Genomic DNA, 12372 nt, shown 5'->3' on the forward strand with positions numbered 1-12372 from the left:
AGATTAAAGACCGGTTGTAAAATTGTTGGAGATTCTGGAATGGAAAGGTGCTGTGATGTCAGATACTAGATATTGTTATTACAACTGTTAGGAATTCCATGTCAGGATTTATCACCTGAAAGACGTGTGCTGCATGTCAGCCTAAGGGATTTTGCTGCAGAATTAGAGAGGTGAAAAAGAAATGTGTGTTGCTCCGATTGACACCTGTTAAAATAACAAAAAGCTTCTTTGCTGAGGTTCTCCACAACCGGGTTTCAGTGGTTGGTTTTAAACAGTTTATTGCGCAACAGCCGCTGTCCCTTTCAGGCCTGTCAAAGCCCTGCAGAGAGCATGGTGTGGCATTCCTCTCATCTGCAGTGTTAATGACCGCATTTAAGCCAGGCAAAGTGTGTGCAGATACAGCCTTTATAGATGTCTGTACTAATATTAATAATGGTTGAACCTGTGTGCAGGAAAAAAGCCCCAAGGGTGAACTTTGTTAAATATACTCTATCAAAGTGGGGAAGAGAGGGGCAAAGGGCTGCTAGCATTGCTTGTTCCTCTGAAGGGAATCTGGTAGGAATTTTGTAATTGCTTCTATTTTTCTTGCTTCTTCTTTGTCCTTCACTCATTTTCCCAAGCTACTGGTATGCATGATTCAAACTCTTTATCTTGGACATTTAAGTTAAATCGTACATTCTATTTTTTAAAAAAGTAATTTTGTGTGCTATGAACATCCTTGGACTAGGAAAATGGAAAAGTTTGAAGCTGTCATTCACTTTTCACCATTTTTTTTAACTTATGCATTTTGCTTGGCTTGAACAGTAGAAATAAACTAATCTGTATTCACTTTCAGGGTCTCATGCGCTAGCCCAGAGGAGTGATTGCAGCAAGAGAATGTCTGTCTGAATACAAATCATCTCAACATGGTCTATAAATGTATAAAACATTGTTACTTATCTTGCTTTAAACAAAGCAAAAAAGCTTATCTGCCTTTGATCTAAGCTACACATGCTGCAGGATCTCTTCTTCCTGTATTCTTTTCAACACCTTTGTATACTATTCCATTTTTGTTCTCTTTATTTGGTAAGACATAAGGCCTGGGTCCAGGACTGGCTTTTTATCCTTCAGGGAGCTGTCTTCAAAACTCATTGGCTTATGGTTATAAATCAGTTTGGTCTCAACTTAGACTCTGTAGTGGATATCATAGGCCTAATTTGTTACATTTGTTAAATGAGATCTGCTCAAGGGATGCCCAGAACTGTGGAAGCAGTGTTAGAACAAAGGTGCATTGGCAGAGCTGTGTGTAGGATGCTCTGGGAGCTGGTGGAAAGTCAGTAAACAGCTGTTGTTTATTGCTTTTTGAAATTTTGGCTTGTGTCACTACCGGTCAGGTTGTATTTCTGTGCAACAGTGGCTGTGTCACCAAACTGCTGCTTATTTTTCCTGAAGTAAGGAGCGAGGACTAGATGCTGTAATGGCTTTTCAGTGCGTGTATGTTGGTAAAATGTACGGATGATATATCCCTGGCTCTGCTTCTGGCTCAGTCTCGTTGTAATTCTAGCTTGTTTGTTGTCCCAAGGCAAAGCACATCTGTCATAAATATAAAGGGAAAGGTAACCACCTTTCTATATACAGTGCTATAAAAATCTCTCCTGGCCAGAGGCAAAATCCTTTTACCTGTCAGGGTTTCTTCCCCACTCTGAACTCTAGGGTACAGATGTGGGGACCCGCATGAAAGACCCCCCTAAGCTTATTTCTACCAGCTTAGGTTAAAATTTCCCTAAGGCACAAAGTCTTTGTCCTTGGATTAGGTAAACGCTGCCACCACCAAGTGATTTAACAATCAGGGAAAGACCACCTGGAGTTCCTGTTTCCCCAAAATATCCCCCCAAGCCCTTACAGCCCCTTTCCTGGGGAGGCTTGAGAATAAACAAGATGAGCACAAACCAGCCTTGGATTTTTAAGACCCAAAAAGCCCAATCAGATTTGTTAGGATATAGATATTCAGGCCTGTCTGCAAAGGCCTGTACTTTAAGAATTTAGGTGTATTCTTATCACTTGGCTAGTTAATGGTATAAAAGAAAGAATCAAAATCACTGTCTGCCAGTGTAAGGTCCTTCTCTTACTGTGACAGTCTGAGGCCCTGTTCTTAGGCTAAGGCCTTTGGCTAAGCAACAGAGGCAGCCATATGCGGGGAAGCAACCGGTCACATCCTCACATTCCAAAGTAGTCACATTGAAAGAAGGTGCTATTGGGCTGTTAGGAATACAACCCTGTCCTGATAGTGCCTATCACCTCCAGAGAAAGGGAAGTGCCTAGAAGATGTAAAAGGAAATTGCGGTTGATAGTTTTCTATCTGGTAAGAACTCACCTATCAATAGACACAGCTGGGAAACTCTTGTGTCTTTTTATAGATGTAGTTGTGAAATCCTCACTTCTGTATTGTTTTGTCATTATAGTTCCCACTTTGCTATTGTTTATTGGCATGGTCTCTGTCTGGTTCTGTGATTGATTCTGTCTGCTGTATAATTAATTTTGCTGGGTGTAAACTAATTAAGGTGGTGGGATATAATTGGTTAGCTAATCATGTTACAATATGTTAGGATTGGTTAGTTAAATTTCAGTAGAATGATTGGTTAAGGTATAGCTAATAATATTACTATATAAATTAGGGGCAAACAGGATGTAAGTTGGGATTCGAAAATAAGGAAAAAGGAATGTGTATTTAAGCTTGCTGGAAGTTCATCCCAATAAACATCAAATTGTTTGCACCTTCGGACTTTGGATATTGTTGCTCTCTGTTCATGCGAGAAGGACCAGGGAAGTGGGAGAGTGAAGGAATAAGCTCTCTAACAAGATTCTTAAAAAAGAGAACTTTATTAGAAGAACAAAAAAAAAATAAGAGAACAACTCTGTAAGATCAGAATGGAAAATAATCTTACAGGCAGTCAGATTCAAAACATAGAGAATCCCTCTAGCCAAAACCTTAAGTTACAAAAAGACTCAAAAACAGGAATACACGTTTCCTCCCGCACAGTGAATTTCACAAGCCAAAACAAAGAAAACCTAATGCATTTTCTTGCTAGATTACTTCCTAACTTTACTGGAGCTGGAGGGCTTGCATCGTTGATCTATTCCTGGCAAAGGTATCACACAGACAGACAGAAGCCTTTCCCCCCACTCCAGATTTGAAAGTATCTTGTCCCCTCATTGGTCATTTTGGGTCAGGTGCCAGCCAGGTTACCTGAGCTTCTTAACCCTTTACAGGTAAAAGGACTTTGCCTCTGGCCAGGAGGGATTTTATAGCACTGTATACAGAAAAGTGGTTACCCTTCCCTTTATATTTATGACAGCATCTAAAGATAACAGTCTTCCCCCCTCAAAGACTGGAGGGGCCACTCAACTGGGGAACAACAAATGAGGAAACAGGAGTCAGATCATAGGTCTCCTTGGGATTCTAGAGTGACGTATAGTCAAGCATCAGAACACAAAAGACTTTAAGCCAAGATCCCGTCTATCTCTGTTAGGTCATCCAGGTGGGAGTTAAACACCAGTGGCACTGACTGAAAATATATGTATGGAGGTGTAGTGGGGAGGGAAGCCACTGCGCCTCACTACAGGCAGACTGCAGGTCACAGTTTGTAGGGGAAACTCTGGCCCTCTGCAGAGCACAATCAGTGGATAGTCCAGCACTTTCAGGCAGGGGCCAACAGTAATTAACGGTCTGTAAGGGAGCTCTAGCCCTCTGGGTGGGGCACAGCACAAACAGTCGATAGCCGAGCACCTTCAGGCGGGGTGGGGCACCAAACAGTTTAGGGATCTGGCCTGCTATCAGGGCAGAGCAGCAAAGAAGTTTTGGGGGCCCGGACACTTAGGCAGGGCAGGGACCAAACAGTCAGGCGCCCTTACTCTAGCGGACAGTCGACAAATGCAGACCTCTGGGCTGACAGGTGGGAAGGCTGCCACCCCAGGGGTGAGGTGATAGGGGGACCCGGGCCCAGCCAGTTCCACTGCGTCCCAGCCCAGGGCCCTAACAGAGGTGGAGTGTTCAGGCACTGGGTCAGCGGAGAATCCCACCGCAGTACTCTGACTCGCGCTCCAGCAGCAGAACTGGACCAGAGTCTGGTTCCCCTGGGCTACTTCCTACCACAGTCTTTGTGCAGAGCCATGTAGTCCAAAAGTCCTCCGTCTCCTCGGCTGCTGGCAGTCCCCACATCTCCTCAGGGCATTCGTCTGACGGCGGTCCCAGCAGCTCCTCAGGGTACTCGTCTGTCTCCCCCAGCCACAGGGTGCAGCTCCACTCAGGATCTAGTCCAGGATCCTGTTGATATCCCAGCTCCCTGGAAGAGACATCTGCTCCCTCCAGTGCTTCAGCCCTAACTGAGCTCCTGGCACTCCTTTTATACTTCCTGTCCTGCCCCAGGACTTCCAGTGAGGGGGGGACAGATTTAACTCTGCCCACCTAGGGGAGTGTAGTGGCCACTCTGCCTCGCTACAGGAGGTTAAGGCAGGGTTTGAAAAACTTGACTCTCCCAGGGTAAGCTGAAATTTTGCTTGGGTGAGTAGAGCTAGGAGCCATTGACTCTTTCTGGTTTGGGGCAAAGAGGGAACAGTGGCTGGGGGCATTACAGAGCATCCCAGAGTTGTTGCTGTTTTCACAGGCTGGGAATGAGGAATGGAGCTGAGTGCATGAAGAGGAGTAGGGTACAAGGGGGATAGCAGGGGCAACAGCAGTAGAGAAACTCAGCATTAATAGATGTATTGGGGAGTTGAAGGAGCATTAATTGGGGACAGAGTTTGGTTTTTAGGAGGAAGTCAAGATGTACCAATGTAAACTTAAATAAGCACAGGGAGGAGGAAGAGGCATTGCAGCATGACTGCCTTCACCTGAGCTCATAGGCTTAGCCTTAAGGCCAGTGTTGAATTTTTTTTCCAAGCTCTGGGGTAACCCTAATATCCTGGCCAGCATCATCCACTTGATATTTATACAAAAGAATTTGAAACCTGCCAGGTGGAGAAGGTCTGAAAGCTGAAGTCCTTTCTTTACCCACAGCATGGGCCTTTGCAGTTCACGCTTTCTTGACTCCACCCTGCCAATACCTCCCGTGCTCTGTGGCACGCCTGACTCCGCCAACAAGAGTGCCAGTTGGTTAATCGTTCGAATGTCTGTTCACTTCAAACCAGACAGACTGCCTGATGTCACAGGCCACTTAGCAGCATGCAGTAACTGCTGAGTGGTGACAGGTTACAGAAATTGCTGGCCTGGTCTGGATTTCATTTGGTTAGAGGTGGAAGGCTTGTCTCTTGGCCAGGAAGTATTTGCTTGTGATTCCCCAGAGCAGGGATAGTCAATAGGCAGCTTGTGGGCCAAATCTGGAAGGCCAGATGCTTTTGAATGGACCATAACATCTTTTTATTTACTACTACTTATCAGTATTATTATTGTTTTTGTATTATTTTCTCTGGAGTTTGGACCTTGACAATACCTTGACCAAGAAATCTGGACCTTGACAAAAAATAGATTACCCCTGCCTGAGAGTATATGACGGTTTGAACACTTGCTAGTGGAGATTAGTGAATTGCCTACGGTTTGAGAAGCTTTTTAAAGCTAGAACTTGTCTTCACAAATTTATAGCATGAATTCTTGAACCTTTTTCCTGTCACTTAAACCCATGATTGTTTCTAAGGATAAGTTATTTGGGGACGGGGGGTATTGCCCCACGTGTACTAGGTGCTTCACAGAAAACAGATAGTTCTTTTCTTTGTCCCAAAGTACTTAAAATCTAAATGGCAGACTTGACAAGCAAGAAAAGAGGTAACCTGCCTCAGGAAGGGAAGTTATTCATTTAGACAGATGTACATCGTGGTAGGTCCGGAGTTCTTACAGTGTGAACGCTCCGTTTTTCAATACATTTGATACTGGTATTGCAGTAATACTGAGAGGCGCATTGTGTGAAGCACTGTCCGTATGTGTGTACACACCCCGAAGAGTCTCTGCCCCCAAAGAGCTTTCCATATGATGCTGCAGAAATTGATTTTTAGGAGGATTTGAATGTTGCATGGGTGGGTGCTTAGCAAATGAGTTTGGGAAGGGCATTCTAAGCATATGGAGCAGAATAGTAGAAGGCACAGATGTTCATAGGGGGGTTATTTTCTAGCTCAAAAGAACCTTGTGTGACACAATCAGTATGGCAGAAACTCCTTTGCTTGTTGAAAGTTGAGCTGGCATAAGTGGGCACCCTGTATATGGGGTACATACTGGGTTTTTTTCTTTGCCATTCTGCCCATTTTTTCATTCTCTCTTAAACAAAGAGCCAGGAGCTGATAACATCTGCTGAATTTTCAGACTCTGTGTTTGAATGGTTTTAAAGCTAAGCAAAATGTGTTCAACTGTCCCTCCTAGTGTGTGTTTGCAGAGTGTATGAGCCCAGGAGAACAGCCTTTGGAAGCAAAGAGGCTCTCTGTTTCATTGGTCGCTCATGGAGACAAATGTGAAATTGCTTACAATATGCTGGCAGAGTGTCTTGTATGCAAGCACATCCAGCTATTTTTAGGTGGAAACGATCTGCGTGACATTAATAAGCAACTGGGTCACAATGAATCAGCCTCTGATTATCAAACTAGCATCTTTGAATTGCTGAGTAAAGTAATTGGTAAAGCTGTGCATATCACTCCTTTCTTTATCATTTGAGGGTGGGAGAGCTCTCCCCATCTTCTCATCAAAATCAAAAATTCCCAATTGTTCAAAATATTTACCAAAGGGAGCAGAGCGAGGAAATGTTTACATTTTCAACTGTCTTAAATAGGGCTGCTTCTTAGGATTGGAGTGCCTGAGCAGACAGAGCTAAATATAGTGTTAAGTGAAATAAAACACAAGTTAGCAGCATTTGAAGTGGACAGCTAAACATGATGGGAACTCTGTCAGCAAAATGGAGTTAATGTCCGTGTGCAGGGGCTGTTCAAAGCGGGCTGGCTCTCCCCTGAAGGTATCATGGGTTGGATGGTAGGAGAGACATTCAGGCCTGCAGGATGTCAAGGGAGGAGGAGAGGGAAAGGAGAATGCACTTTACAAGGTATCCTAATAGCATATTAATGCCCATGGCACAGTTCTGTTGTCCCATATACAAGATTGCACAATTTGTGAGGTTCATCAGTTCTTTTCTCCACCTCCCACTGAAGCATTCCATGTTGGCCACAGTAAGAGGCAGAATGTCACATTAAATGGACCATTGGTCTGGTCTGATATGGCAGAGCTTGCATTCTTAGTAAAGCTGGTTAAATACTGGGGAGGGGGGAGAGAACCCTGAGCATTCCTTAAAAACCTGAAAAAAGCTTTGTTTCAGCCAGTCTCATTGCCCCTTCTGTATTTGCGCTCAGTGAATGTTCGAGCAATGGTTACTCACGCAGAAGCTTGCAAAAATGAATTTTTAACCAGAAATGGCATATTTCGTAAGGCTAGGACAGAGCTTAGTTTAGCAAGAGGATAAGGTTCCTAATCCCCCCCATTGCCAGAGAAGTAAACAAACCTCCCAAGAATCTGACCCCACAGTTAGGCTACTGCTGTTTTGTGCGCACACAATTATGTTGTGAGAGTGTGGTGAGAAAACTTCAAATTAAACTCTGTTACTAGCCAACAATTCTTGCCATGGCTTCAAGTTTTCCTTCTTCTTAGAAGTATTGTGCTCAATCAGCAAACCGAAATAATATAATGTGACCTACAATCAGTTACACAACATAGCTGTAATTTCAAAATCGGAGTATAGAATGTTTGCCTCGATCTATAGAATTCTGTAAAAAAACAAACACACCTGAAATCCATTAGAATAGCAAATGCATGTGGTAGTATTCCAGTGTGCTTGCAGGTATTTTGTTGAGCAAAGGGCTAATTAATCCAGTCAGTGCTTCTCTGGCTGTATGGAGTAATCTGTTCAAAATGCACAGTAGCAGAGCATTCCATTTTATGTAGAGACAATTCCAACAGAAATACCAGGAAGAATCCTTCATGTTTTTAGTACAGTTTGTTACTATGGTGTCTTGTGTATTGCTGCACAAAGTGTATAAAATGATATGCAAATGCTAAAATGCTTCTGCTCTTACAAGCCCTGGACACACGCATGCATTAGGAAAATTATCTCTTGTTTTGACTGTTTTCCTTAAGTTTTAGGTTTAGAGAGGAGAAGGCTGGACGTGTGCTTTGAGGCTGTTGATGTTGACAGTGACTGTTGTTCAGACAGAGAGCCCCATAACATAAGCCTGTTTTCTTCTCAATCTACCATTGACCTACTAATCTTAAAACACTGCAAATGGAAAAATTTCAGTCTAAGCCTTAGTTTGTTCATGCTATTAACTGATTTCCTTGTGTGACCCTCCCAGTTTGATGCTGGGTAGCTAATTTCCAGTGTTAGCCTCCACCAGGGGGAGGCCAAGGTGGCAATGGCAAACTGGTTGTTGGTTGCGCATGGGGAACTCCTGCACCCTCAGCATGTTAATTTCTATGCTGAGCAGATCAGGTGATGCTTTTAATGTAAAAAAATTTGCTATCACTCTCCAGCAGCTTTACAAAGCTAAATATTTCATCAGAACCCCTGTCATATGTTCCCTTTTGCATAGGTTTTTAGTACCACTGGAAAACTGACTTGTGAAAAAGTAATCTTTATAACCCATGTGTTCCAGTCAATGACCTGCCACACAACTTCCATTGTAACATGACCAAATTAAATAGGTAGGTGGATTTTAAAGACCAATTCTGTTTTATAAAGTTATCTAGATAATCGGCCTTTCAGTTGTGATTGTAAAACAGGCCCGGACCAGTTGAGGTTATTAAAGAGCTGTCGTCTTTCTTCATAGGAGTAGAACTTTTTCAACCTTCATGTCATTCCCAAAATCCACTTGGATATTTCTACTGGGCCTAACTAAACCGGAGACAATATTTTCTTCACTACCTGTCCTAAACTGTTGTTGTGGGCTGTTAAACAGCTGCTACATTCCTTCCCAGATGTGGTGGCATTAGCGGAAGGTAAAATGAGTTGTGTTCTACAGCTTTATTTGTAAAGTATTTTGAAATCCTTGGGTGAAAGGTACTGTAAGCATAACATACTAGTAGTAGTAAAAAGCAATGATAGCTGAGAGAACACAAATAAATAGTGTCTTGGTAAAATATTGCCACCTTAAATTTTGTAAAAGGTCCCAGTTCTATTAAGACTGATCCTGAATGGACTGACATACTTTTATTTCATGAGTGTGCTTTATTCAGAAGGCAAAACATACTCGGCGCACAGTGAGGGAGACCTCGTGCTGAAGGGTGGGTATTCAGCTCAGTGCTATTGCCGTTGCGTCAAGGAATTGTTCACTAAAGGATCTTCTTTTATTGTTGGCAGAGTATACCAGCCTCTTTCTTTGCCACTGACAGTCTCCCCAGAGTGCCAAATTATGCAGGGTTTTTTGTTTGGGGGAGGGTTGGTTAACAAAACCCAAAACTTCATAATGCAAATTTCAAGAAGTGGAGAGTATGAAAATAACTATCTTATCTGAAATGGCATATTCCAGTATTTAGTATCCCTGGAATATTTGAATTTAATATTAAGCACATGTTTTCCCATGTAATTCTGTCTGTTTTAAATTGGAATTTTCATACGTCTTCAGCTTTGTTTCTAACTCCTAGATGGGAAGAAATTGACCTTATTGAAAGCAATTTTTGCTACAAAGATGATTTCAACAGCTTTGAAGTTTGCAGTGAATGGATTTTAGATCTTTTGGGATTGTGCAAATAAGCAACCTGTATGTTAGAGGGGTTTGCGGAAAGACTATACCATACAATACTGCCTGGATTTTCCGCAAATGGGCCTGGTGGATGGGACATCCAGGGTTCTCCAAGAGAATTTCAGTGCAGCTGCAAGATGCTGAAGACTGACCTACTCAATTGTCTGCAAAATGGGTACAACACAGGCAGTAAGGGTTTCTTGACCCCCTGTCATGCAGGGACCAGCAGTTCAACCTCCATGTCCAGTCAATCCTTTGCCTTCCCGGGGTGTGCCACCAGAGTGCTAGTCATGAATACGGACGTGTTACCTACGAACTTGACTGAAACGACCATGGCATTTCACACAGGTCACCAAACAACCATCAGATGGTAATGACTTTGGGTTACTACCAACCTGGCCTGGATTTGAACTGGTGACAGAAAATCTCCATATTATCTTGGACGATCTATCATCTAAGCGTGTTAAAAACGGATTTTTTTCAAATAGTGCCCTAAACTTATTAAATGGTTTCCACAGTTCTGTAGAGTCTCTGGGTTTAAATGATCTAAAACACAAAGCTGTGCCTCTGTCCTACCAAACTTGGATGCTGGTGGACTCAACCAGCAGCGAATTAGAGAAATGACTGCATATCTGTGTGTACTAAGCCGTGTCTGATGGTTGGTTGTTTGGTTGTTTTTTTTAACAGGATCCAACCGCTGCATCTATCTCAGACAGAGACTGTGATACAAGGGAGGGAGAGACTGTAGCCATGAACTATAAACCATCCCCACTTCAAGTGAAACTAGGTGAGTCTCTGCATTAACACAGAATGATGGTTTTTTTAAGATGAAAGCTTGCCAAAGGAGTGCAGTATGCTATGGGATTCTGTGCTGTGACACTCATGTCTGTTACTACCAGGAGCACTCCAATCAGTTGAGACAACTTGTTAAACAGTTGACAAATCTGACTGTGCCCCAGACAACCTGTTGCTTAAGAGGGACCTCCTTTCTATTACTACACTGGGGCTTCTAAAATGGAAGCTAGGGGAGTCCCTCCCTCTTGAGAAGACATTCCAGAAAGGATGGTGTCACCTTTGTCTCTGAAGAGGTGCATCAAGATGAGATAAATATTTAGTGCTGATAAAATGCTAGGCTTGTAAAAGTCATTGAGGTGAAATCCAGCTGTTGTCCTGAGCTAAGCTGAGGCTTTAGCTCAGCAGTGCATTCGCTTGACAAGTCTGACGATCATATTTCTACCATAACCCTGGCGGAATTTCTCCTCAGACATAGCTCTTAACTAGAGTAGATGCTGTGCCTGCTTAGTTAAGCAAGTATGTGTCTGGTGGGCTCATTCATATATGCAAACAAATGCACTGTTGAGCTAAAGCATCAGCTTAGTTCAAGACAGCAGCTGGATTTCATCCCCAATGACTTTCATAAGCATAGCATTTTATCAGCATGAAATACTTATCTCACCTTGATACAACTCTTCAGAGCCAAAAAGTGACACCATCCTTTCTGGTAGGTCAAGAGGGAGGGACTCCCACAACTTAAGTTTGAGTGTTAACTAAGCAGGCACATTGGACACACTAATTGAGAGAGATTTGAGGAGAACTCCCACCAGAGTTTTGGTAGAAATACAGGTTTCAGAGTAGCAGCCGTGTTAGTCTGTATTCGCAAAAAGAAAAGGAGGACTTCTGGCACCTTAGAGACTAACAAATTTATTTGAACATAAGCTTTCGTGAGCTATGAAGTGAGCTGTAGCTCACGAAAGCTTATGCTCTAATAAATTTGTTAGTCTCTAAGGTGCCACAAGTACTCCTTTTCTTTTTGGTAGAAATACAGTCCGTCATAGATAGATAGATATAGATTATCTATCTAACACATATGTTTGGACTCCAATCTTTGCTTCTGGCTGTGCCAAGAATTTTAGGAGGAACGTTAATCGACATGGAGCGCAATGGGACTAACTTGATGTCTTGAGCCATTGGAGCTGTTTGTTCGTCCTTGTCAACTGCCGCTACTTTTAAAAACTGTCAGACTCACAAGATGTACTCACAGTTCAGTGTGGCTCACCTCTTTTTGTTTTAACCCTCATTCCCCTGCTTCTTGTCTTGTCTCTCCTTCATTTTCTGACTGGTGTAGGTCTTGAACTCTTCAGGGCAGGGACTGTCTTTTTAATCTTTTCAATGCTCTGGGCAAAGTTATAGTGCTATATAAATATTCAGTAGCTGTCCTTGCACAGCATGGGCCATTTAGAGGTCAGGATTCTAGTCCTACTGCAGATGTGGCAAAAGGATAGTGGCATTAACTTTTTTTTTTTTTAACGTTGTTAAAGCATAGTCAGTTGTTCTAATGTCAAACTCAGTCCCTTGATCTGACAGTAGACTAATCCATTGTCTGTTTTCTCTATGGATATTCAGACATATAGTAACCACGTGCCATTCTGGGAATCCTGGTTCAAATGAGCTCAGTTAAAATATATACTCAGCATGAACACACTTTTACTTCCCGAGCAAGCAGTGGTTGGGAATGCTGCATGGGTAGAATGCTACATCCTGGGACAGGATTGTATTCAAAATCATTAACCTGTTCAGCCACTGAATGTCCTCCATATTTGGAAGGGTGTCCCATTATGTCTTGTGACAGAA

General features: G+C 42.8%; 1 protein-coding gene across 5 annotated transcripts in view; it reads left to right on the forward strand.

Moving 5' to 3' along the window:
- FAM219A (family with sequence similarity 219 member A) overlaps nucleotides 1-12372 on the forward strand; it is a 140948-nt gene that overhangs the window by 69453 nt on the left and 59123 nt on the right. For all 5 annotated transcript variants that reach the window (XR_012158828.1, XR_012158829.1, XM_073343360.1 and 2 more), the window contains exon 2: nucleotides 10429-10528. Coding sequence is in view for 3 of the 5 variants with exons in the window: in XM_073343360.1 (XP_073199461.1) it covers nucleotides 10429-10528 (100 nt within the window). In the remaining 2 variants the exon portion in view is untranslated. The remainder of the gene's footprint in view (nucleotides 1-10428; nucleotides 10529-12372) is intronic.

Source organism: Lepidochelys kempii, chromosome 5 (assembly GCF_965140265.1).
Source record: "Lepidochelys kempii isolate rLepKem1 chromosome 5, rLepKem1.hap2, whole genome shotgun sequence".
In the NCBI taxonomy this organism is placed as follows: Eukaryota; Metazoa; Chordata; order Testudines; family Cheloniidae; genus Lepidochelys; species Lepidochelys kempii.